Source organism: Podarcis muralis, chromosome 8 (assembly GCF_964188315.1).
Source record: "Podarcis muralis chromosome 8, rPodMur119.hap1.1, whole genome shotgun sequence".
Lineage (NCBI taxonomy): Eukaryota > Metazoa > Chordata > Lepidosauria > Squamata > Lacertidae > Podarcis > Podarcis muralis.
This window is the reverse complement of record NC_135662.1, coordinates 15817760-15845202: the sequence shown is the minus strand read 5'-3', so window position 1 is coordinate 15845202 and position 27443 is coordinate 15817760. Positions and strand designations below refer to the sequence as shown.

Sequence of the window (27443 nt, the reverse complement as noted above, 5' to 3'; positions counted from 1 at the left end):
TAGGTGGGCAGAAGCTGGGACAGAGCAATGGGAGCTCACCCCATCGCGGGGATTTGAACCTCTGACCTTCTGATCGGCAAGCCGTAGGCTCTGTGGTTTAGACCACTGCGCCACCAGCATCCCATTGATTAGAGTTCTTAGGAGACCCATATTCTCTTCCTTGGGGAGCTCTAGGAACAGTGGTTTCTGTAAGGGAAATATACAGATACCACACAACAGTTAGGGTCCAAAAAAGGTTTTCTATTAGGAGTTTTTACTTAGGCCTTTTTGCAGCAAGGGGGTGATTCTGGAGTGGGGAGGTGATAGTAGAGATGCTTGCAGGCTGGATGGGGAGGCAGCATGGGCTGCATACAACCTATGGGGTACTGGTTCCCTGCCCCCCCCAGCTCTAAACAGTGCCCCCACTAACCACAACCCCCTAACGGTGGCCAGCTCCCACCAGGCAGGCAATGGAGAGCACAGACACCTTTGTTGGTAAGTCCTGAACACTCCTATTGGCACCAAACTCTCACGGCTCGCTATTCCTTCCAGGATCAAAGCCAGTGGACAAAGCAGAAAGAAAGAAAAACCATCTGGCGGCAACAGCTCGAACATTACTGCTTCTCTTGGATAAACAAGCATTATCTTCATGATGTCATTACTTCCACCAGTGTAGACATCAGAGGAGGTTGGGCTGGGGCACGCAGGATGGCAAAAGAACCTGGGTGATGTCATCCTCTCTCAATTCCTCATTCAGCTGGTTCGCGATCACATGCACTTGCAGCTGTTAGCCATTGTGCTCCACAGAATCCTCATGTTTCTCCTGCCCTGCTCCAGCAACTAGGCAGGCCAAAAGATGCCCCACAAAGACAGCATCATGCAACCCACAAGCAAGGCCTATGGCAGAACCAGTTACGGCACAGGGCTGCCACTATTTCCTCCTGTGCATTTCAAAAAGGTGCAAGGCAGATGAGGACGTTAGCGGAAACAGGGAACCTTAGCATGGAAGTTCAGTAGTGATGAAGTAGGCTTGCCATACGCCTGGAATGTCCCCAGTTCAAACGGCAAAATTAGTGCAAGAACAGAACAGAATGGGGAGGAAACTGGCGACCCAATTCCTACACGACGCTGTCAGAACCCATTCTACGCTTCACTTCCTATTCAATAAAAGCCACCTCCCTTCTTCCACAGGAAGGCACAGCCTTCCCAAATCATGACACCCTCTAGATCAGCCTTTCTCAACCTGTGGGTCCCCAAATGTTGTTGAACTACAACTCCCATCACCCCTAGCTAGCAAGGCCAGAGCTCAGGGATGATGGGAGTTCTAGTCCAACAACATCTGGGGACCCACAGGTTGAGAACTGCTGCTCTAGATGTTGCAAATTACAATCCCCATCATCCCTAAGCATTGGCCATCCTGGCTGAGGCTGACAGGAGTTGCAGTTCAACAACATCTAGAAGGCAACAAGCTGGAGAGGCTGGTATAGCAGATATCTTCATGATGCTGCAGCAGCAGGAGGAGAAGTAGGTTCACTACACAACCTAACACCAGCACAGAACATCTGCATCTTGCCCATAAGAGAGATTGGGAGATTCTTCCTGTTCTATTCCTTTATTGCTCAGTTGTTCACATAAATAGAAAGGGGGAGGCAGGTGAAGAACACCTCTGAGCCTACTCCAGATGTGCATTTACACCAGGGGTAGGCAACCTAAGGCCCATGGGCCACAAGCATGGGGGCCGTTTAACTGGCTCATGAGCCACCCCCCCAACCAAGCCGCCCGCTTGGCAAATCCCCGTGCGCTGTGCTAAACCGGTGCAGCGTGGCATGGGGACTCACTTCTGTGGTGCCGGAAATCGCAACTGCGCATGCTCAGATGCCAGAAATCGTGTCTGCACAGACACCAGAAATCTCAGCCACACGTGTTCACGCGCACGCGCGGTCCAGCCCACAGAGGGATCTCCACTGGAGTGCACCGGCCCAGGCGAGGTAAACCTCGCCGACCCCTGATTTACACCCATCCACACCCATCCCCCAGCTGCCCTGTTGGAAATATCCCAGTACTGAAAACATCAAGAGAGACCTGCTGGGGCAAGCCAGAGACCCAACTAGCCCAGCTTCCTGTTCTCACAGTGATTGGATGCCTCTGGGTAGAAGCATATCTAGGCTCCCTTGAACCCTCAGCAAAGGCTTTACTGGCCCCTTCAAAGCTGGGAGGGACCATGAACCAGTCTGCTTCTTGATGCCTTTCCTGTTCTGCCATTGCTGCCATCGGGGTCAGATCTGCTCTGCTCCACCTTCCTTCCTTCCTCCTCCTCCTTTGGGCCATCTGTCCGAGTGGCTCCTAACTGATGGGCTCCTAACCCACTCCTAGCTACGCCTTGCTTTTGGGAAGTCTGCAAGCAGGACCTGAGTGCAACAGCACTCTCCTTTCTTGTGACTTCCAGCAACTGGTATTCAGAGGAAGGAGGGCAGAGATGCCAAGTCCAGCCGGACTGCCCCTGGCACACATGGGGTCCTCCACCACCAGCTGTTCCGTGGGGAGGATACCAAATCCCTTTTTATTTATGTGGAAACTATTTTCTTCGTGGCTTTAAAGAATGCATTTTGAAGTTACTCAGCCTGCCTTAAAAGGATTGGTATCCTGAAAGGAGAGATATAAATAACTCAGATTAATTCCTCCTTAGTGATGTATGGAAGTGAGAGCTGGACCATAAAAAAGGCTGATCGCCGAAGAATTGATGCTTTTGAATTCTGGTGCTGGAGGAGAGTCTTGAGAGGCCCATGGACTGCAAGAAGATCAAACCGATCCATTCTGAAGGAAATCAGCCCTGAGTGCTCACTGGAAGGACAGATCCTGAAGCTGAGGCTCCAATACTCTGGCCACCTCATGAGAAGAGAAGACTCCCTGGAAAAGACCCTGATGTTGGGAAAGATGGAGGGCACAAGGAGAAGGGGAGGACAGAGGACGAGATGGTTGGACAGTGTTCTCGAAGCTACCAGCATGAATTTGACCAAACTGTGGGAGGCAGTGGAAGACAGGAGTGGTCCATGGGGTCACGAAGAGTCGGACACGACTAAACAACAACAACAATTCCTCCTCTTTGAACTCTCCTGCACACCATTCTTCAGGAACACCAGTTTGGGAATTTCAAAACCAGGTCCAAAATTGGGGGATGGACAGCTTTCAGCTCCTTTGCATCTTTTACAACCCCCTCTGCTTTTCCTAAAAAAAACCATTCCAATTGGCTACAGCTCTGTACTGTCTCAACTGTGTGCAGCTTTCACAGACACCTTCTCCTTGGAGACCAACCCTGGAAGTTGAGCCTGGAGCCTCCCGTATCTACGCCATCTTGGATGTTGTCCTAATGAACCACAGTGCCACCTAGGGCTACTTTACTACTGGGCTTTATGGCTGAGAACCATCAGATTCTACCTTATATAAAGTCAGCCCATCAGTCTAGCTCAGGATCAAAGAATCCCAGGAGCTGCCAAGAGTGCATGTGCAGCAGCACAACCAGGTGCCTTCATTTGCTCCAGCTGCAACAAAACCTCTCTTTCCTGTATCGGTCTCAACAGCCACAGCAGGCGCCGTAACCTTCCAACAGTTTGACTTCACTCCTCCTTCAAGGATCCTGAGATTACATTAAGGGTAGCCAAATTCTGTGCGATTGCCATAAAACGTAGGGAACAAGCTGTGCTATCATAATGATTAAGGCCTTAATTTAACACATAACCTAATTTTAATTTATATATATTTTTAACTGCTGCTATATCTGTATTGTCCCTGTTATACCTAATTGCAAATTCAAATGTATCCCTATTATGTTTTATGACTTCATTGATATTGTATGTGGGCTTGAACTGGTCTGTGACCGAAATAATAAAATTCATTCATTCATTCATTCATTCACTCCTCCTTTGCCTACTGAAACAGGATAGCTCAGCTGGTTCGAGTCATGGTTGCAGGTCTGATCCCCGTATGGAACGCCAGCATATTCCTGCATTGCTGGGGGTTGGACAAGATGATCGCCAGGGTACCTTCCAACTCTAGAATTCGATGGTTCTAGGAAAAAGAGGAATGCCAACTGCTTCTCTTTGGCCTACTGTCACTGGATGGTTACAGCATTGCTCCCTCTAGCATGGGAGACTTTTGGTTCCTTTCAGTCTAGAACAACAAGGCCCCATCTGCCCCAATCTCCCACATCATCTCCCTAAAGATTCCCTAAAGATTCCTGGGATCTGTAGTTTGTCAAGAGTGCTGAGATTTATTAGGAGATCCAGATTCCCCTCCCAGAGCTACAATTCCCAGAGTTCTCTGGGAAGAGAATAGTGGTCTCCTAACTGTTGGGATACTGCCAGGGAGACAAAGTCCATCATGGCCCCCAAGCCAGCTGCCGGACGATCCATCGATCTCCCGTAGACACGCAGTATCAGCAATTAGCGACACGAGCTCCAGAAATAGTCCCACATTCTGAAACTGATGCACACTCTTATCAGCAGATAATGCACAGCAAAAGATGCACTGAGGAGAGCATATTTACAAGTTTATTCAGCGTTGGTCCGGAACAAAGAAAAAACATGACCGCCTGCTTCAGCGTTCAGGCACGAAGAGAAAAGCAACGAAAGCAAAGACACAACAGAAACATCCTGTGACACAGGAAATACGCAGGCTGTGACACAAACATCCTGCTCCCTTTTAAGGTGGAACGGAAATATCCTAACATCCTCCCCCTTTCCGTGTAACCTGTAGTACCTGTGGTTCAACCCAATTGTGGTTCAACAGCCACACTAACAACTCACCTTAACAATGAATCTGAAGATTAACTGGGGGGGGGGGACACACAAGTGTTTAAAGTGGCATGGTACTGTTTTAAAAGTATAGTGCAGATGGTCCTTAGTTACAGGATTCTCTGAAGCTTGCCTTTACATCAAGGAGGTTACCTCAAGGCTACCCAGCTGTGTGACCACTGGTGTTGTGGTCAGCTCTGAAGTACAGTATAGGCAATTTTTTGTGACAGCCTCCATAGCTACAACCCTCCACAGAGAGTCCAAGAAATGCAGCTGTGTTGATCCATTGCATAGCCACTCACATCAAAGAACAGCAACACATAGCATAGTACCCAATTTATTAGGATAAGCTGACAGTCCTGGAAGAGTATAAAATTTGTTGCACTGTGCAACAGCACAGGATTGTTGGCTGTGAGAAGAGAGGGACTTTTTTCCACTTATGGTGGGGATGTCCCCTGGTTTCATCATTTTGGTCTGATTTCTATCAGGAAATATAATCAAACCAAGTCTCTCCTTTGCTGAACATGTGGGATGATCAAATGCAAGTTTCTCCTTCTAAAGAACTTCCGGCAGTGGAAAGCACTACAAAATGTGCACCTTTCTTTATGGTTCAAAAACTTGTGGGGTTTGGCTAATGCAGAAAAAAAAAGCCCCAAACCATAAGCTGCAGGTCTGAAGAGGGATGGAAATCCCAGAATGTTTATATGACTTTATTTCCTGTTTTGCATTCAGATGCACAACACTATCTGTACCATCTTAGGAAATATGGCTTTCTTGAGTTATTCTTGTGTGTACCTATGGTATTAGACGTCCTGTGCTTCTAATGTAATTTAATTTTCCAGTAATTTAATTTTCCAGTATGGTTTATTTGTATTTGTTGCTATATGTCAATAAATAAACATGATTGCACTACGTCAACAGATTTTTAATTGCTCAAACCCAAATTTCCTCTATGCACTCCTGCAAAATAGTGACAGTCTGGAGGCAGAATTGTTGTGCTATTTAAGGATGCTTGTAAGTCCCCCTAGTGTTAAAACGACACCTGTGCACTTCACCTGTGCATTCCCCTCCAAGCTCACCTACCTACAGATGACTTAATAGGCAGGTAGGTTAAGAAACCTCCCCCCTACTCTCCAAGATACACATTGGTGGAACCAGACATATGCTCAAGTGCCGTGATGTCACCCAGTTAATATCACCCCCTTTTCACTTTTCGGGGATAAGTTAACCGATGATCTCGTGCATAGCTGTGGCTCAGCCTTGCCATATGGGTGGTTTGACCTTTAAAATTCAGAAAAATTTGTGGGTTTTGCTTATAAAACAAGTATGGTCAAAGGACTAATTAATTTGCTCACCTGGTGAGGGACTCCCTGGGTAAATGAGTGCAGCTATCCATTTGCAATGAGTAAACTGTTTTATATTCCACTTGGCCAAGTCAAGAAAAGAATGTATCTTCTTTTGAAGTAAATAGTTGCTTCTTCTTTTTTGCATTTTCACTTTATAACAATTGTCAGGTTCGGGTTGTTCCTATGGCCTTGTCACCTCCCAGTTTACCCCTTTTTTTGGATTATCGCTCATTGCTTTTATTAAAGTTTTCTGCACGTTCCAGTGTTTTGTATTGTAAAGAACTATCCTACCTGTCGTTTTACTTGGTTGCATGGTGCTGAAACAGAACTAACCTTTGTTTGAAGTCTACATTGGTATGTTCTTCTGACATTTTTAGGGGTGTGCTGGGAGGCTCGGCTAATTATGCGTTAGAAGCACACTTGAACTGGAGAAAGTGGGGAGCCTAACCAGGCCAGAAGTACCCACACAACCACTTGACCCCCCTTTTTCTTCATACACTGCTACTTCCCTCTGAGTTACTAAGCTGGGTCCATATTTTCTCCTATGCCCATGTGCTTGTAATGCGCTTTCCTCCTTGCCCATGTGGCTCCCACCCCTCTCTCCCTTCCATACGAGTGGATGTATTTGAACCACAGTGGGGCTTGCACTGTGGTCAGAGATGACTGTAGTTGTTCGACTTTGTGTGCACTGTACCTTTAGAACACATTCAAATCAGATTCTGTTCCTCAAAGAACTCTGGCTACTGTAGTTTACCTGTTGCACAGCTACAGTACCCAGCAACCCTTAAACTACAGTGCCCAGAGTTCTTTGAAGGAAATAAAAAAGGTAAAGGACCCCTGACCATTAGGTCCAGTCATGACCGACTCTGGAGTTGTGGTGCTCATCTCGCTTTATTGGCCGAGGGAGCCGGCGTACAGCTTCCAGGCCATGTGGCCAGCATGACTAAGCCGCTTCTGGCGAACCAGAGCAGCGCACGGAAACACCATTTACCTTCCCGCCAGAGCAGTACCTATTTATCTACTTGTACTTTGACGTGCTTTCAAACTGCTAGGTTGGCAGGAGCTGGGACTGAGCAACGGGAGCTCACCCTGTTGCGGGGATTCGAACCGCCGACCTTCTGATCTGCAGGTCCTAGGCTCCGTGGTTTAACCCACAGCACCACCCACGTCCCTTGAAGGAAATAAGGTGATTCAAATGCTTTGAAGTTAAAATATGTATAGAGCCCATGCTCTTAGCTCAGTGGTAAAGCACCTGCTTTGCATGCAGAAGGTCCCAGGCCCAATCCCCAGTCATCTTCAGGTATGGGAGATCCTGAAGCAAAGTTCTTAACCTGAAGCACTATTTCTGGGTTAGCGGCGTCTGTAACCTGAAGCGTATGTAATCCGAGGTACCACTGTATTGACTAGTGCTTCCTAGGCACCCTCAGCAAGTGCCATTGTGATCGGTGGATGGAAACACACAGTTGCCCTTTTCAGCCTACACTGGAAACTGTGGCTATTGCGCTTTCACATAGCTGCTAGAGCAGCACGGGAAGCAGCAATTCTTGCTAGCCCAAGCTCTGGTATAACAGCAGTCTTCCGAGCTGAAAGACTGCATGCCGTCTTGGGAACAAGTCCCACTGAATTCCTAAAAAAATAAACATGCGAAGAATCACTCATACTGTACGGTTCCTTTACGAGAGTAATAAATATTTTAAAGACCCAGTTCCACTAAGAACTAAGCTAGACTTGCTGAGACTAATCTACCTAATGTAGACGTGCCTGTTAATTTTAACGGGTCTACTCTGAGTATAATTGCTGTTTTGTGCTCAGGATTTCCTTCTCTCCCATGCCATGTGGTTTTATCTGGTAGCAAAAAGTCATGACAAATTAGGCCGCTTATTATTTAGCTGTTGAGGAAAGAAATAATCAGGTAAAGTCCCCATACCCCCCCCCCCAAAATCCATCCATTAAAAAACACACAGCACCCCTAGAGTTGGGAGTTTTTAAAAAATTACTCATTGCGGATCAAACTCATGTTTATTGTGAAACACAATCTACTTCTGAGGGTAACTAGGAGTTTCCTGGATATGATTCATAGCTTTTAACTGAAGTGCTGCATTGCATCTTTCGGGACAAGGGCTCCAAGAGAACAACGGAAAAGGCATTATTTAAGAACTGGTCCCTTAGCAAGAAGCAATTTGGAGTTCCCCTTCGTAAGGAATTTTCCTATGATGGAAAATACCAAGGGAGTAGTAGACACTATGTCAGCACAGCTTACCAGTGAGGTACCCACCCAGACAGGGGCAGCTCCTGGAAGTTGTGCTGCTGGAGGCAAAATGCCTTGCTGCTGCCTCCTGCCCCCTTCTCCATCGCCACAAGCTTGCCCTGCCAAAGCCATGCCACCACTGCCACCGCCCACAGCAAAGGAGGAGGAGACGGCAGTGAGCAGTGTGCTCCTCAGGCCCAGATCTGCCCCCTGAGGCAACTGCCTCAACTCGCCTCATGGGTGGGCCGGCGCTACACCCAGTGATGGGCCATGAAAATGGGCGGTTAAGAACTCTGCAGCGACTTCACCGAGATGGAAAAATCAACATGTTTAAATCAGAGAAAAGTCACAGTTAACATTTGTTAAAGATTGGAAACCTCTCATAGACTTTTTGCGTGGAAAAAAATGGAAATAATGATATCTGGATTTGAGGAGTGGAGATCATGTTTGTTTATAGGAAGCGCCTTTGTTGGGTGTTGCAATGGATTTATTTATTCTTAATAGTGGACAGATGAAAAATCAGAAGTTCTTTGTTTTTTAAATCTTATTTTTCTATCTTGATCTTTTAACCTCTTTTCTACACTTTTTAAAAAATTCTTTCTTTTTCTATTTCCCACCAGCTTCTCAGGTTTTGCTGATAAATAGCTTTTGAAGCTATCCTTGGCCTTCTCCTGTAATGAAAGGAGGGGACACACATCACCACTGCTAATTACTTAAGCAGTGTGTTGGCGAGAAACCGCAATTTAAGGACAGAAGCAAATGTTGACAGATTCTCCCTACATGGGTACCTATGTGAAATAAACTTTAGAATAAGGATTCCTGTGCTTCCTAGCAATCAGAGGAGCACAATATTAGGGTAGTTTTGGGTATCGTATTTTACAAAGCTAGCCAGCCCAAGATATCATCTCCATAAAATATCTCATTAGGAAATACATGCAATGATCTGTAAGGTATTTTTTATCATCATGGTGCAGCTCCTATTTTGTAAGCAGCTGGAAAGAGGCTTAACTGCTGTTTGAAGGCATTATCGCTTTGGGAAGGAAGTCCGCACACATTTCTCTGATAAAATAAGCTTAACTACAAGGGATCACAGACCCAGCGCTTGTGCAAATTAAACCCTCCAACATCAGACATAGCAGATATAGGCTGACCACCTTTAAAGCAATTTTACTCCAGAACAATGCCTCCAAATTCTTTGTGCTCTGCAAGAAAGTTGTTTCGAAGCCAGTGACATAAATCTGAAAGTCGCAATCAACTCAGAAAAGATTAATTTCTCTCCAATAGTTTGGACTCCGTCCCTAATAAGCCTACTTAGACTTGCGACATTCACTGTATCCAACGTGGAATGCTTTTCTGACTACTGCTCTTAATACTATGCTGCAATTAGATGTGGCTTGCCTTAAATTCTCCACATATTCGTGATGCAATAAGCAATCCCCACAATTGTAAATGCTTCCTGCCTTGCCTCTTAGCCTAAAGCCATTTCTGCCTATGCAGAGGTCTGCTTGCAAGCCACCTAACATCTCCTCAAAAGTAAATCCCAAAGTAGGGGTGTAATAAGAGAGCAGCTTCAAAGCAGTAAAACAGGCAAGATCCATTTCCCCCCCAGCATCGCATATTCATGGTTTAGCAATTAAACGACAAACAGAACAGTGGATGGGAAAGGCAAAAGACATATGTGTGTCTTACCAGTTTGCTTTTCTTATCCATGGGTTGAACAAAAGGCTGATCAGCCCTATTTGCTCTTTCTGTTGGTCTCCGAAAGCTTTCCCTCTCCTGGTGTGAGATGCGGCCACCCTGAGTCTGGCTTGTGTTGTTTTGTCCAGTGTATCGTTTGAGGCTGGTCCGGTGCGGATGAACTCAGGGTGCCAGCTGTCCCCGAAGGACAATGGTTCAATGGGAAGATGTCTTTCAAACAAAGGAGCTGCTTGCAGGATTGATTCACTCGCTCTCCCCAGACCCACACCACACACAACCTTTCCCTGAAATGACTCCGTGGAAAAAAGTGTCATCGCTTCCCACCCCCCACAGAGGCCGGCTTTTGAAAGCATAAGCTGGCTAGGCAAGTTTAATGAGTTTGACCACCACCAGCAACAGCAGCAGCAGCAGCAGAAAATTCAAGGGAGGGTCTCTTATCCAGAGGTAACAATGCATAGCTAGCCGGATTCCACTGGAATAGTTTCACGGGATGACCTTTGGTAGAATTGCTCAAAGCCCTTTTTTGTGGTAAAATGTCCTCAACTTATCAACAGCCCAGACTGAAAAATGCAAAGACTGCTTTATAGCAGACCCTCCCTGTAGAGGGAACCAAAAGTACCTGAACAGCACGATCCTATGGGTGTTTACTCAGGCCACGCACACAGCATACATTTAGAGCATCCTCTCCCTGCAACCCCCCCCCCCCCAAAACACACTGGGGAACTGTAGCACGGTGAGGGGTAAACTGCAGTTCCCTGCATTTTCGCAGCAGGTGACCTGGTTTAAACGTAGGGTATGCTCTCTTTAAGTTGCACTCTGTTCAGTGGTATTTACTGCCAGGTAAGGCTTAAGGCTACAACCCTATGCACACAGAAATGTGATGAGGCAGATCTGATAATGCCCCTAGGATTGCAAGCGTTTTATAACAGCCACCTGCCCCTGGGTCTTAGTCGCAGTCGGACCTGCACCTGCAGAAAATAAGCAGGTGATGCTTTTTGCTGGTGCAGAGACGGATTTTCCCCTACCCCCTTACCACCTGGCTTTCTGGCTGCCAAGCTGTTCTTAAAAGTACAGGAGCTGGACCTGTATAGAAAAGGGGGGAGGATGAGAGGAGATGCTCCATACATTCGCCTCTTGATGCGTTGGCAAGTACCAGACAGAAACTAAAAGCGTGGGTGAGGTTAACTTTAGGGGCAGACTAGGCTCAGTAAACGTTTTGTTGTGCTTTTGTGATGCTTCAGTGGCACTGTTTTCTTCTAGCTGCATAACCAATAGATAGATTAATTAAATTTATATCCCACCCTTCCTTCCCAAAAGAAACCAATTCTGCACAATCCTGGTTTTGCAGAGAAGTTGGAATTCTGCAACCTGCATAAATTAGGCAAATGGAAGGGGTTTGTTTGCCATTCATGGATAGAGGCAAGCATTGATGTATGGCATTGAAGCCCCAATCCCTGGAAACCTCATTCGTCCATGCCTCTCTGGCTTCCGAGGTTTCAACAGGCACTACTAGCTTTGCAAACATGAGAGCTAGAAACTTGCAATCTTAAAAAGGAAAAACATAAAAGCTGAATGAACATCACATTTGTACCCAGTTTCAGTACATGGTGGCTGCTGGTTTTCCAGGGACTTGTGAGTTAATCGTGGAACTAAATTCCAACCCCTGCCTTATCTTGTTTTTATTTATGAGTCACCAACTCATTGTGATATTTTGAGAAGCAGAGCAAAATATACTCAGAGCTGCATATTTGGAGAAGGCATCACAAGGTCACAGTTTCTTTCTGAAAACTGCTTACATGTGAAATATGAGTGGCATGGATGTCTTTCAGCAGAAATTGTTTAACAGCCAATCCCTCTTCCTGGGAAACTCTGGGAATTGTAGTTCTGTTGGGGGAATGGAGGTCTCCTAACATCTCCCAGCACTCTTAGCATACTGGGAGATGGTTTGGGGGAAGCCATAAAGTGGCATGATCCTGCTTTAATTCTATAGTGCAGATGGGGCCCAAGTTATCCCTTCAGCTTGTGAAGTATGACAGGGCTGGCAACACTGGGTGGAGCTAGGACGCTCATCCTCTCCCTTTGAGGCACCTAGGATGCCTGAATGGGGCTATAGAATCATTTAGAAGACATCTGAAGTCAGCCCTGTTTAGGGAAGTTTTCAATAATTCAAAGTTTTATCGTATTTCTAATATTATGTTGGGAGCCACCCAGAGTGGCTGGGAAAACCCCGTCAGATGTGCAACATACAAATAAAATTATTGTTATTAGGGACCTGCAGCAATATTGTAACTCAAATCCAACTGTTTATTAGGAAGCCTTATACAGACTTGGGAATATAGTAGTTGTGGTCTGCAAAACCATGAAGAGCAAACAAAGAGTCAAGCCTCGAGCTGGTGCTTGAAAGTTGCCATTTGTTTTGTTGATTGGTCATACTGCACTGGACAATTTTCACATAAAAGTATCAACTCATTGCTCCCCCCCCCCCCAATGTTTATGCTCATGATTTTCTAACAGGCCTTGGATATGCCTTCCGCCTCTCGAATATTTAATTCAAAAAACGAATTAACAGAGCTGGTCCTACCATTTGGCAGAGCGAAGCATCTGCCTCAGGCGGCAGATGGTGGGAGGTGACAGGCCACTTGCCATAATTCCCCTAAGTTAGTCTGCTCTGCATCACCTAAGCTAGCCTACTGTCTCAGGTGAGGTGGAACTGGTTGCCCCATCACCAGTGTCGAAATAAAATTCAATTGCCAGTCTAGTCAGATTGTGTAGGAGGTTGTGATTGTATTCTGTATGTATCTTCTCCTTTGCCTCAGGCAGCAAAATACCAGAGCGGAGCCTTGCTTCCCAAAGTACAGTGGTTAAGTACTTAATTTATTCCGGAGGTCCGTTCTTAACCTGAAACTGTTCTTAACCTGAAGCACCACTTTAGCTAATGGGGCCTCCCGCTGCCGCCGCGCCGCTGGAGCACGATTTCTGTTCTCATCCTGAAGCAAAGTTCTTAACCTGAAGTAATATTTCTGGGTTAGCGGAGTCTGTAACCTGAAGCGTATGTAACCTGAAGCGTATGTAACCCGAGGTACCACTGTAGTGGAGTAAACCAAGCCTGTGTCTTACAGTCAATGCATATTCTTCCAGTGTTATGGAACAATTCCGTATTCAATCTTCCAGTGTGAATCATTGTTCGAATATATTCATATTATGTTGTTAAGTCCACCCATAAACATGCCCTCGGTGTGCCAAAATTGCACAGCCGCTCATTTTACAGTAAACAAATCCTTCCTTGAAACTGATCTTTCCCACAAAGCCTTTGGTTTAACACTTTTTGACTTTGTCCCATCCCAGGAATGAAATCGTAAATACTTTTAACTGCAATTGCACACATCCAATCTCTCTCTGTGTTTCCATTCTTTCCCTACTTTCATGGTCTTCCCGACTACTGGAATTTATACTGTAAACGTATTGGGGCATCTATCTCCTTTTGCCCCACTTACTTTGTTAAAATGCCATGCGGACTGATGACACTATATAAACAAACAACCTCCTCTTATAGATATTTCGGATTATCCCTCCTAGTAGGAAACTGTTCTGCTACTATCGTGGCAGCAAGACCCTATGTCTAAAGATCCCAGGGCGGTGGACAACATTAAAAACACATTACAGAACATCAATGATAAAAACATAATAAAAAGCATTCTGGCAAACAGCCTTATAATATAATACTTTTTTTGTGTGTGTCATTGCACAGTGTGCCCTAATATGTGTACAAAATTCAGAGAAGGGCAAATTTTGAAGGTTGGTGAGTTTCGGTTTGTTTCAGAAAGCGCACATTTGGTAGATCCACTTTTAAAAATGAGACCTGAACTCAAGTTCTTCCCTATCCCTACTCATGAGTAACCCATCCCTTCTACTTCCTCAGTGTCAGCAGCTGTGGTTAGGTTATGGTTTAGGTCGCCCACTTGTGTCTTCTAGATGTTGGAAACATTGCAGGTCCCTGGCTCGTAGTTCCTGATGCTCGTCTCCCTGCCTTGCTGTGCTGTACCTTGCCTGAACTCCCTGCGATATTGACCTTGGACGGTTGCCTGGCTGCCTTGGCATCACGTTGGGACATAGATGGATTCTCTGTGCTTGGCCTTGGTTTGTTTGGAGGGTGCTGCCTCTGTAACCTGATTGGTGAGTGGACACATATATCTTCTGCAACTGAGACCCAACTCCCTGAGGGTATCTGTCAGGGATTGGCTGGATGAGGAAGAGTGGTGGGAGCCACCAGCCCAAGAGGCCCCAAGGGAGGGCTCAGAAGACAACACCTTAAAGCCTGGTGGTGGGAAACTGAAGACCATTCTGAAGAAGGGAAGAAGGGATGAGCTGGGAACTGCTAGAAGCAGTGAGGTTGAGCGATCAAGGGGCGTCAGGAGAAGGAGGGCCTTCCAGAACAGAGTTACAAGCCATTAGGCATGGTGTGAGTGCAGACACTCCCAGTCCTGTTGACTCCCCTCCCCTCCCACTTGAGGAGAGTCATGCACATTGCTGAGCAACAGACCAAACAGGCCCAGAGGAGGAGCTCACTCCCGCGACGCAGTCTTCATCCGCTTGGGAGGGATCCAGAATGAAAGGGTCTGTTTCAGCAATGTCTCAGCTATATTAAGACAAACCGACAGACTCTGCTGTGTTGTTATTTTCTGCCCCACGGAGGACCTTAAGGTCCATAAATAGCAACACCCTAGCGGTCCCGGGCCCTAAGGAAGTCAGATTAACCTCAACCAGAGCCAGGGCCTTTTCAACACTGGCTCCGGCCTGGTGGAACGCTCTGTCTCATGAGACCAGGGCCCTGCAGGATCTGATTTCTTTCCGCAGGCCCTGTAAGACAGAGTTGTTCCGCCTGGCCTTCGGCTTGGAATTAACTTGATCCCCTCCCCCTCTTTCTTTTTTCCTTTTTCCTTCTGTGATGGAACTCCTACTTGGGCTTTTTCTGGCCCACGTAGGACCAGTCTGGATAGTTAGCCTTGGTGAAGACTTGACGTTTTCATCCCCAAAAAGATTTTTGAGTTTCTGCTGAAATGAGGCTGCATTTTAATGTTGTATTAATCTTGTTTTTAAAGTTCTATTTCAATCAACTGTTTTATATTTGGTGTTAGCTGCCCTGAGCCCGGTCTTGGCTGGGGAGGGCGGGGTATAAATAAAAATTATTATTATTAATTGCATTCCATGCTCCCTGTGTGTGTGCCTGCCCTGTGGTTGACCTGGCTCCTTGACAGCTCCTTGACAATATTTCCTGCAGCATTACAGAAGGTTCCCTGGGCTGGTAGTCAACCGTTGATTGCTGTAACCACCTTGGTTGGGGCCCAGAAGTGTTGACCCCTGAGGTGGGCCCTGCCAACATTGATCAATTATTTCTATCCCTGGTTTCCCAAGCAAGGCCCCATCTAATGTTCTGTCCCCTCGGACACTGGGAGGTAGAGGTGCTTACTGAAGTGCAAGAGATTTGCTTTTCCATGTATGCACAGTCAACCTCTGAAATCCCTCCTGGAGGACAGCCAACTATCCCCAGCCAACTCGCCAACACTGCCAGCCTCCTGTGACTCAACTGATAGTTGCAACCCATCATTTGGCAATTGCTGCCTTAGATGAATGTGGCTTGAACTGGACAGCAGTACTGTGGTGCCCACTGAAGCCCAAAGGTTCAATTAGCAGAAAAAGTTTACTCTGAGATGGTATTTGAGAGGGTCGGCCTTGTGTCGCATCCCGCAATCAGAATGTATGCTTTTGAGCTGCATCTATAATTTAGCTTTTTTGGCATAGCTTCGGCGAGTTCACTTTCAAGGGGGGTGGGGAGAAAGAGGAGGAGCTTTCGTTACTGCGCTTTGATCATCAACTCGGCAATGTCCTGCATTTTCCAAGGGATTTATTGGTAAACAAAACAAAAAAACCTCATGCAAACCAGAGACTGCAAAACAGAAAAGAAGCTTGCTAACTAACTCATTATCCTTAATGAAAGAGATTGGCAGTCCAGTCCCCTGCAGAGTTAAGGAAGCGTCCTGGGGCAAAACGGTTTGAGCATATTACACTGATCCTAGCCCAATTGCACTGGCTGCCAATTAGTTTCTGGGCCCATTTCAAAGTGCTGGTTTTGACCAATAAAGCTTTAGACAGCTCAGGACCACAATACCCTAAAGGACTGCTTCTCCCCATATGAACCTACCCAGACCATGCAATTATCCTCTGAGGGCCTTCTTCATGTGCCTCCTCCATGAGAGATCCAGAGGGTGGCAATAGGATAAGGGGCCTTTTCTGTGGTGGCTCCCCATTTGTGGAATTCTCTCCCCGGGGAGATTCACCTAGTGCCTTCATTATCCACTTTTAGGCGCCAAGCAAAACATTCCTCTCCCATCAAGCCTTTAACATCCTATAAATGTGTTTGAGGCAGGAGGGGAGGTTATTGTTTTGTTATTGTTTCTGTTATGTCTTTTGTAATTTTATCTTGTATTTTTACACTGTGAACTGCCCTGAAATGAAGGGCAGTACAAAAATGTAAGAAATAGATAATAAATACTGAAGGTTACAGCTATAAATCTCAGGTATGTAGGCCTGGCTGGAGCTCTGTGCATGCTTAAGAAAAAGCATACTGTAATGGAGCTCACTTTGACTTTCTCTCAAATAAACATGCATATGACCAGGGTGCAAACTTCAGTAACAACCTCCAGCCTGTGTACTGTGATTTAGGCTTATAAGTGCACATGTTAAGGTTTGTTTACAGGCGTATGTGATCTTGTGATCCTTAAACAAACTCTCCTTGTCAGGGTGCAAAGAGAAGAGCTCAAATTTTCCAGGGAATCCAATGGGAATCTCTTATTTCATTCTCTTGCTACCGGTAATTATGCTGTTTTAAATGTGTATTTTTATAGTTGACTTCCCTTAGCAATGTTTTCTTTTGTAAGATTTAAGATTTTAAAAAATATTGTTAACTTTGCTGCATTAAATGTGCATCCTGCCGTTGTCCTCCTTGGTAATGTTTTCTTTCGACATCTTTATGACAATATTTTGGTTTCCTGTTAATTATGTTGCTTTGAACCCATACTTTGACTTTCTTCAGGATTGTTTTATTTGGGATTGTTTTATTTGCTGTTTTAATGTAGGTTGTAAACAGCTTTGAGATCCCCCTTCAAAATATAACAGAAATGAAAATAATAATAATAAATAATAATAATATCACACTGCATTTTTGTATCAGATCTATGATCGCACGGCACCTTGATCAAAGAACCAAGCTATTTTGTAGATATGCAGGATTTTGAACCATCCACATGTATCGGAAAGACAATAGTCTATCCTTGCATATGTGAGCAGCTCTTTTATCCTCTCTCTTGTGTTTGATCTTATAACATGCAATTGCACATAGAAAAATAAACATGAGTCAGTGTGCGCATGTGCAGTGCACAAGCATGTATGCACATATGTGCAAAGAGAGATGGCCATTGCCATTAAAAGTATACCTGCAGGAAAGAGTCAAAGCTGAGTGATAGAGCAACAGGTATTTTTGCATACTGAAGATCTCAGGTTCAGTCCTTAGTGCAGGTATGGGGAACCAAACATGTGGCCCTTGGAACTTTTATCAGGCCATGCCCCTGATTCCTGCCTAACTGGGCATGTGCTCTTGAACTCTGATAATGGGGATTGAATATGTGTTGAAGGGGAATATTTACATTTGTTGCTGTGTGAGCAATCTGCCTTAGGCCCTGTCTATCACTTGCCATATTTTTCACTCTATAAGACGCACCATAAGGCACACCTAGTTTTTGGAGGAGGAAAACAAGAAAAAAATATTCTGAATCTCAGAAGTCAGAACAGCAAGAGGGATTGCTGCGCAGTGAAAGCAGCGATCCCTCTTGCTGTTCCGGCTTCTGGGATAGCTGCGCAGCCTGCATTCGCTCCATAAGGCACACACATACATTTCCCCTTACTTTTTAGGAGGGAAAAAGTGAGTCTTATAGAGCATGCGGCCCTCAAAAGTGAGTCTTTATAGAGCATGCGGCCCTTATAGAGCATGCGGCCCTCAAAAGGTTGCCCAGAAGCTAATGTGGCTCTCAGGCTGAAAAAGGCTTCCCTCCGCTGCCCTAGGGTCTTCCCATCTCAGATAGCGGAGGTAGGAAAGATCTCTGCGAAACAGTATGGAGAGATAGTCAGATAATACTGAGCTCAGGCAGACCAATGGTCTGATGTCTTTTCAGGCTGTTTCATTGATAGGAGCCATATAGCTATTACCCAGATGGCCTGTGCACTATGACTCTCTCCTGTATATTTGCTGAGCATTAATGCTGGGGCCGTGGCGCGATTTGCTGTTGGTGAAATTGTATTTTGCAGTCGTTGCATATCCCTCTCTGGGATTGTTGGAAACAATGAGGAGCAGGTAACGAGTGCTTTAAATAAATAAAGATTTTTTAAAAATACTGGTCTAGTAATGCTGACAGGGCAATGCTGACATGAGAAGGGATTACATCAGTTTGCCCCACCCATGTGAGAGCTCTCCTTCAAACATTATTGGCAGCAAGCCGTCTGCGGTGATTCTTGTTCTGTTCAGGTATTAAAGACTCTGTAATATAGGCCAGTAATCACAAGTCACAACTGGCATCTTAAATACTACTAAAGAACCAAGTATGTAATTTTTATGGATTGTTCCTGTTCAGCGAGCCCTTTTCCATAAGGACCAAACTTTCAATGAGCAACGAGCTTTGCACCAAGGATGAATCTCGGTCCAGTATATCTGAAGGAGCGTCTCCACCCCCATTGTTCTGCCCGAACACTGAGGTCCAACACCGAGGGCCTTCTGGCAGTTCCCTCATTGCGAGAAGCAAAGCTACAGGGAACCAGGCAGAGGGCCTTCTCAGTAGCGGCGCCCTCCCTGTGGAACGCCCTCCCACCAGATATCAAAGAGAACAACAACTACCAGACTTTCAGAAGACATCTGAAGGCAGCCCTGTTTAGGGAAGCTTGTAATGTTTGATGTATTACAGTATTTTAATGTTTTTTTGGAAGCCACCCAGAGTGGCTGGGGAAGCCCAGCCAGATGGGCGGGGTATAAATAATAAATTATAAATTATGATTATATCATTTGGAAACCTGTGGCCACCAGTTGCTGCTGACCACATTCCCGGTCAGTCACAACCTTCCCTCACAGCTCACCCAAACCTTTTAAAGGAGAGGCGAGGCACTTTGGAGAACGGTTTGCCACAAGCGCAGCTCACTCGCCTGCCCGTTTCTGTTGTCATATTGGAGTTGGTGTGGTCGCCTACTGGCAGCCACATGAACTGCAGCATGGCAACAGCCTTACATTTTTATATATAGGCAACTCCCCATTTATGCATGTTCGAGGTGCGCGCACATTGCTGCAAACCTGGAAGTGTCACGGGAAGAGGAAAAAACAGCCCTAAAAGTGTGTGGAAATGACAAAAATGGCACAAAAACAGTGTCTAGCAATCCCATGAGCCTTTGCAAGTGCAATCCCAGGAGCCCTTGCATTGACCTTTGAGGCCAATGAAGAGTTGGACTTTGAGCAAGGAGGTTTGGGGAGAGTGATTATGGGTGGATCTTGTAAGTGTTGCTGGTTTTTCAAGGGTTCCAGAGGTTTAGAGGGTGTTTGCAAGCTTTTTCAATGGTGTTCCCAATATACGAAATTTCACTTAAATGTGTGGTGCCTGGAAATGATAATGGGGAGTTGCCTGTATATAGATTGCTGTTGTTGTTATTCTTTTCTTTTTTTAGTCACTTGACCACACAGGAGTCTCCAAACAACTCAAGGGCTGCCCCAGAAGCCCTTGAGACTGACCCAGAAACTCCAGCGGGTGCAGAATGCCGTGGTGAGAATGCTGTAGTCCTTACGGGGGTCCTCGCCGTGGGATCACATTCACCCGGTGCTATACCAGCTGCACTGGCTCCCGGTGGAGTACAGGATCAGGTTTAAGGTGCTGGTTTTAACCTTTAAAGCCCTATACGGCCTAGGACCCTCGTACCTACAGGACTGCCTCTCCTGGTATGTCCCACGGAGGACCTTACGGTCTTCAAACAAAAACATATTGGAGATATGGGAGGTTAGGCTGGCCTCAACCAGAGCCAGGGCCTTTTCGGCTGTGGCCCCGATCTGGTAGAACGCTCTATCACAAGAGACTAGGGCCCTGCGGGACTTGACATCTTTCCGCAGGGCCTGCAAGACAGAGCTGTTCCACCAGGCCTTTGGCCAAGGCACAGTCTGACCCCCCTCCTTTGGTAATCCTCACAGAACTCTAGCCCAATGGTTGCCATTAATTTGATTTTGAATTGATTTTAAAGTGAATTGATTTTAGAATGCTGTGTTACTTTTATTGTTGTTAGCTGCTCTGAGCCCGGCTTTGGCTGGGGAGGGCGGGATATAAATAAGTTGTTGTTGTTGTTGTTGTTGTTGTTGTTGTTGTTAAGATGAGAGTGCTGTTGCACCTACGGGCATCTACTGGTTGCCCACTGTGAGAACAGGATACTGGAACAGATGGTCCTTTGGCCGAATTCAGCAGGGCTCTTCTTACATTCATACCAGGTATAAATTGCTTTGTTTATTTTAAGCTGCTAAGGGAACCTTGCGTTTTGAGGCAGTCCACAAATGCTGCAAATCAATAAATGGGAGCAATAAATGGGGGTCGCATCCTGGAGCTTGGTGTGCCTTGTATTGTGCAGAGTTTCACCCTTGATGTTCTAGGTCAGGAAGCGGGTCAGAAGAAACAGCATCAGTCCACAGCATCTCTGAGAGAGTGGAATAGTACTGGGATCTGATAAGCTCCAGGATGCTCAATGCACCCAAATCCAGTTCTACTTTTATCTAATCTTTCCCCACTCTCATCCACTAATCCATATTATACCTCTAGATTCAGAAGGGGGCCTCTCAGTCAAAACATAAACCCTTATCTCCAATGCGAAGTCAAAACCTTTAGCACAGTGGCACCTTCCTAAGCACTGCCACCCCCCACCCCCCTCAGCACCCACCCAACTTGTTCCCCCCAGCAATTCGCAATCAGTTGCAGGCTTGAGCAAACACAAGACCACGCTTTGCCACAAATTCTCATTCTTGGACATTGTGTACAAGTTTCCTGAAGGAGATAATGCCCTTCCTTGCCTGAGAACCGTAGCTAGGGGATCCTGTAAACAAAACAGTCAACTTGAGCTTTCGCATGGAGAACGGTGCCAAAACAGCCACGTCACAAACTCCAAGGTTGCATGTTATCGGGAACGGTGAAGCCAGCATTAAAGGGACATTTGTAACTGCTGTGTGACAACGGTAATTGCCATCTTTCCATGCCCGAGAACAGCTGAGGGGAAAACAAAGGAAATACAGAGCCGAGATGTAGCCACATGACTAGACTTCTGTTGGCGAAGGTTGGCTGAATAGGCCCAAGATGAAGTGGACACATCCACAGAGGAATTTCTCCTGCTTTCATTGGAACACTTTAATCATGAACTGCCCTCTCCTTCTTCTTTTCGCCACTGGTTTCCCTCTTATTTAGGTTTTGTGAAAGTGGGCAGCCTAGAGTAACCTGGTATCTCAGAAACTGGGTCTCTGCTGGCACAGACATGGGTCACTTCCACACAGTACATGGGAGCATAAGGTTGAGGAACACTGGCGTAAATAAACTTGCTTTCATTGGAGATTGCAAGTGGTCCCTTCCTCCAAACCAGCAAATACTATTCCAAGTAAGGCCACTTTCACAGTCAAGATTTTGTGCAAAGAATCCTGGGAACTGCTGTTTGTTAAGAGTGTCTTAGCACCCTTCACAAACTATCGTTTCCAGAATGTTGGAGGGGGTGGAGATCATATCTATTAAAGTGACATTAAATATCTGGCGTGGATGTGAGCTTTCAACTGCTTTCAAAGACCTAGTGACTTTAACAACCACCCTAATTTTTCTACTTTTTTGCTGTCCCCCCCCCCCCTCATTCAGCCACCTCTTGCTTTGTGAAACATCTTTGCCTGAAGAAGAGTTCCGGAGACCCTGAAAGCTTGCCACATTTTTGTGACTTTTTGGTTGGTCTTAATAAAAGCATTGCCCAACTTACTTTCTTTTACAATTACCAATGTTCCCTTAAGGCAAAGAAATGACTGGAAATTATTATTTTTTAGCAGAATTTCAAGGAAAACATTTGCACATTTTAAACCAGGATTGCTTTACACACAGCACACATTTAAAGCACGTTTAAAGCACATTGCTTTCCCTGAAGACACCTGGGGAACTGTAGTACACTTCTCACAAAGCTACAAATCCCAGCACCCTTAACAATCTCACTCCTCACACAGCATCCTTTGGGGCAAGTCATGCACTTTAAATGTATGATATGTACACAGCCCTGGTTTTAACATTTCCTGTGCTGTGAAACAGAAAATGTGTACCTTGGTTACAGTAAGCCTGCAACTTATAGGGATTGCACCTAAAGCCAAAATTGTGTATAGTCAAAACACATTGGGTTCAATGGCAGGTGCGGTTGCCAAAGTCATTGCTCCCAGAATCCCCACCCCTTTCTATTTTTTTTCTCTTTTTGCCATGCATGTAAAGCTGAATGCACACAGGTCAAATGTGCTTAAGTTGTGGGCTTACTGAACTTAATATTATAGATGTGGTGGAAATGCAATGGAAGGGAGATGGCAAACTTTCTTAGGCTTGGTGTAAGCAAACATGTGAGGGCTTTCATGAGCATCTGCACATCCAGTTGACAAGTCACGGTAAAAGTAAACTTGCCTGCTCTTTCTCATCATCCTCTCTCCACTATGATACAAAACAGGAATTAGTATGCTTGCTCTGACACCTCAAGGGTCAGATGAGTAGCACAAAAGGTTCCCAAACACTTTTGTAGCAAGTGAAGTCACAAAGAACCTTGCGGGCTTCCTTCCTCTCAGCATATGTGTCTCCTCAGTTTATTTTATTACTCCTTTTAAATCCCCTCCCCTTTCCTTGTCAAGTTGTATATGCTTCTGGAGAGTTAGGAAGATTATGGCTTTGTTCTCTCTAAAAAATAAAAAGAGAGAGTGCTGTTTGGATGGGTAACCATCGAAACTAGAGTGGAGACCAAAATTCCCCTTCAAGCCAAATTCACAGGAGTTGTCCTGAGGTAAAAATTCTGAGGGAAGCCAGCCGTTTTTTAAAAATAAAGATTATTAACAGTCCTCAAGGCAGGGCAGGGCAGAGATTGCCCTCAACTGTAAAGATAACCACTAGATTTCGCCTCAGGCAAAGTTCACAGCAACTAACTTCAAGGACGCTGGACTGGAGAACTAATTTTCCAGGTGGCCTAGCGACATAGAATCTCTCAGGGCCAAAACGGACACAGCATGGGCTAAAGACCATATCAGCAATTTCCATGCACGTTTAAATGCGGTTACCCAGCTGGGCACAATTCTCACGCAAAAATGGCATGTGGCTGAGACCAGGGGCAGAGCTTTGGCTCTAGGACCCAACCATAACCCTTATGCTTTCTTCCCAAAGCTGGGCACCTCCTTCTGCCTATGGGAAAGCAGCATGAGGGCTTGGGGTGGGGGGCAAAATTTTGGCCTTGCGCCAGGCACCATAGTGCCCAAGTCCACCGCTGCTGAGAGGATAGGGCCATCAATGACAGCTGTGGTAGCTTTTTACTGCATCCATTGTTAGAGGTAGTTTGCCTCTGAATACCAGTGAGGAGAGTGCTATGGTCCTCGTGTCAAAGCTTGCAGGCTTCCTCATGGAGCTGTTTTTGGATTTCCCCTCCCTTAGGATTCCTTTTCTAAATATTGCTTCTGCAAAACATAAAAATTAGGGTTCCAGCCAAGCCTGTTGATATCTCCTCCTTGTGCATGAATGGTTCTGTTTTGGCTACATGACCTTCTCCACTTGGGAAGCTTCCTTATACAGTCATACCATACAGATGCTTCAGGTAGCATTTTTTTGGGTTGCGGACCGCCAAAACCTGGAAGTACCGGAACAGGTTACTTCTGAGTTTCGGTGGTCGCGCATGCGCAAAAGAAGAAGAGTTTGGATTTGATATCCCGCCTTTCACTCCCTTTAAGGAGTCTCAAAGCGGCTAACATTCTCCTTTCCCTTCCTCCCCCACAACAAACACTCTGTGAGGTGAGTGGGGCTGAGAGACTTCAAAGAAGTGTGACTAGCCCAAGGTCACCCAGCAGCTGCATGTGGAGGAGCGGGGAATCGAAGCCGGTTCACCAGATTACAAGTCCACCACTCTTAACCACTACACCACACTGGCTCTCAAAAGCACGGAATCGCAACCCACGCGTGCAGACGTGCATCCCCCACAGATCACGTTCGCAACCCAAGCGTCCACTGTACCGATTCAGACTCTTGGTCCATGTAGCCCCATATCGTCTGCACTGACGTGCAGTGGCTATCCAGGGTTTCAGGCAGGGGTCTCCCTACCTGGAGATGTTGTAGATTGAACTTTGTGCCTTCTGCATGCAAAGCAGATGTTCTGCCACCGAATCATGGCTCCATTCTGCACTCGCAGTCTGAACATTAGAAACAGAGGGAATGAATTTGCACCCTGTGTTTGTTATAGATAGTGTTTGTGATGTGTGGATGCTGCAAAGGGTGACTTTTAGGGTTAGGGGTTAGCAGGGTCAGAGCTGGTGTTGAGAGATGAACACCAAAATAAAAAATAAATAAATCTGAAGCCTTGTGATGTTCTTATCGTGGGGGTTGCTGTTGAAGTCCACAGAAAGTGTTGCCTCGAGTGAACTAAAGGAGTTTCACTTCTTGGCTGCTTTTCTGCCAGTGACCAGTTACTACTCTGTCAGCTAGGGCCCAAAATACGCAGCAATTTGTTTTCCACATTGTTTATCAGGAAATGGACCCGGAACAGGAAGAACAGGTCAAAGGTCAGCATTAGGACGAATGGGAAAACTTCACACATCAACAAACATTTTCTGCCTCTTTTTTTATTCATAAAAAAGTCAGAAACTCTTGGGAAAAAGGAAGGGCCACTTTAAAAAAAATCCCACTGCTTTTCCATCTTATAAATTATTTTGCCAAATGTTTCCTGCTGCATATTGACTAAATGCTTCATCAAATGTTTAGAGGTAGAAAGAATAGGACCGTAATGTATTGTGAAAGTTTCCCAGTTGCTCATTTAGAGGCATACAAGTTGTTCTTTTTCCTGGGGGCACTCGAGGCTACAAGAGGACCGGCACTTTTTCTTTCCCCCCCGAATGTTAAATGTGTGGCACTTACTGTAAAAGCTTCATGGGGGAGTACTGGTACTGTTGTTTTTTTCTAAAACAAAAAAGCACATCTGACGCTCAGATGAACACAGTGCCTAGGATACTGGAAGGAGTACATAGGCATCATAACTAGTAGACATTTATGGCCTTCTTATTAATCCTCCTCCTCCTTTTCCTCTCCTCCTGCAGTGTCCCACATCCCTGTTTGGATATACCATATATTATACACCTCCATATTTCTATGATGTTTACTTCTTGCATTCACATAAGCTCTGCTGTAAGTTTTGGATCGTCCAGCCATCATGCAATGGATGGTTGTCCCCTTGGTCTTTTGAAATTGTAGGCTCTCCATACCAACAGCTCTATTCCATTTGTATGAATCACCTCTTGTCAAATGTCCCGCATATGTCCATTTTATAACCTTTCATCTTCCATGAATGTATCTAAACCCATGGCAGCAAATACTGTGGTGGCGTTTATGAGCAGACCTTTAAATATTTGATACAGTACTGAGGTTTTTAAAGGTGATGTGTAGATTTAGCTAAGAAAAACAGATTGCAACTGTACGCATATGTTAAATATCAATAGAAATCATTCAAACCCCCCATTGCAAACCAGGTTTCATTATCAAAATTTACAGACTTTCAGCTGTTTGCAGTGAGCAAATCAAACAAAAGCAATTAAAATAGCTCAATAGAGAGCCAGTGTGGTGTAGTGGTTAAGAGCGGTGGACTCGTAATCTGGTGAACTGGGTTCGCTTCCCCGCTCCTCCACATGCAGCTGCTGGGTGACCTTGGGCTAGTGACACTTCTCTGAAGTCTCTCAGCCTCACTCACCTCACAGAGTGTTTGTTGTGGGGGAGGAAGGGAAAGGAGAATGTTAGCCGCTTTGAGACTCCTTAGGGTAGTGATAAAGCGGGATATCAAATCCAAACTCTTCTTCTTCTCTTCTTCAACACAACCGATGCTTCAAGTGATTCCCCCAAATTCAGCTGAAAATGCAGGTGACAACCAACGTACATATTTGAAGATATGAAATACAACTAATGTTAAAGGTTTTACATTAAGATAGTACAGGAAAATGTAAAGCTTTATATAATAGTATGTGTTGCATTGTATTATATTATATATTATATTCTTGCTAATATTTGGATTATCATGACCGTGTATGGCATGTGTAATGCACACACACACACAAACCACAGTGGTACCTCCAGTTACAGACGGGATCTGTTCTGGAGCTCCAGTCGGATCCCGAGGTTTCTGCAACCAGAGGGACCGCTTCTGCGCATGCGTGCGGCACGATAGAGTGCTTCTGCGCATGCGGCGAAACCCGGGGAAATACTTCCGGGTTTGCCGCATTCGCATCCTAATGGATACAAAACCGGAGGTGTGCGTATCCAGAGGTACCACTGTATCATGGTAGTACATGCCATGTAAAGAATTTGTCCCTCCTGAATTTCCCATTATTCACCTTCACTGGATGGAGTCATTGGGGGTTTGTAATATGATAGAACAAAAAGAACTACTTCTCCTCTTTCTCTACACTGTGCAAAAAAATTTTCACCTCTGCAACATTCTCTTTTACTAAAGCCCTGAACGTTGTAACCTTTCCTCATGGGGAGTTGCTTGACGGAAGGCTTCAGCATTTGGGAGTCTTTAGTTCCGCTTAATCCGAGCCACACACACTGAATAACGCGAAACAATAAATAAAGAGGGGTGAAGGGAGGGTTTGGCTGTCATTCTAACACAGTTTGGCTCAGGGACTCCCAAAGAAGCAAATAAACATGCCTCAAGAGAGAGGCAAGAGACTACAGTCCATTCGGAAAAAAGTAACTACTAAGATATAGGGAGCAATAAATCATAAGTGCATAAACTGCAATAAATGTCTCCAGTACAAAGGTCTGTCTGCACTACATTTGCAGTTTCCAGTTTGTTTCCGAGCTTTAAAAAGTGCTAAACAGCTTTAGACCAGGGCTGCCCTCATTCCGTCATATGAGCCTGCCCAAGCATTAAATCGTGGTAATAATAATAATAATAATAATAATAATAATAATAATAATAATACTCCGCCCATCTGGTTGGGCTTCCCCAGCCACTCTGGGCGGCTTCCAGCAAAATATTAAAAATACAGTAATGCATCAAACATTAAAAGCTTCCCCAAAC

General features: G+C 45.4%; 1 protein-coding gene across 1 annotated transcript in view; it reads right to left on the bottom strand.

Annotated features, from left to right (window-relative positions):
* Positions 1-10333, bottom strand: part of ENPP2 (ectonucleotide pyrophosphatase/phosphodiesterase 2) — an 82014-nt gene extending 71681 nt beyond the window's left edge. The window contains exon 1 of the mRNA XM_077932754.1: positions 10053-10333. Within this exon, the coding sequence (XP_077788880.1) occupies positions 10053-10073 (21 nt within the window). The 5' untranslated portion in view covers positions 10074-10333. The remainder of the gene's footprint in view (positions 1-10052) is intronic.
* Positions 10334-27443: the final 17110 nt, after the last annotated feature.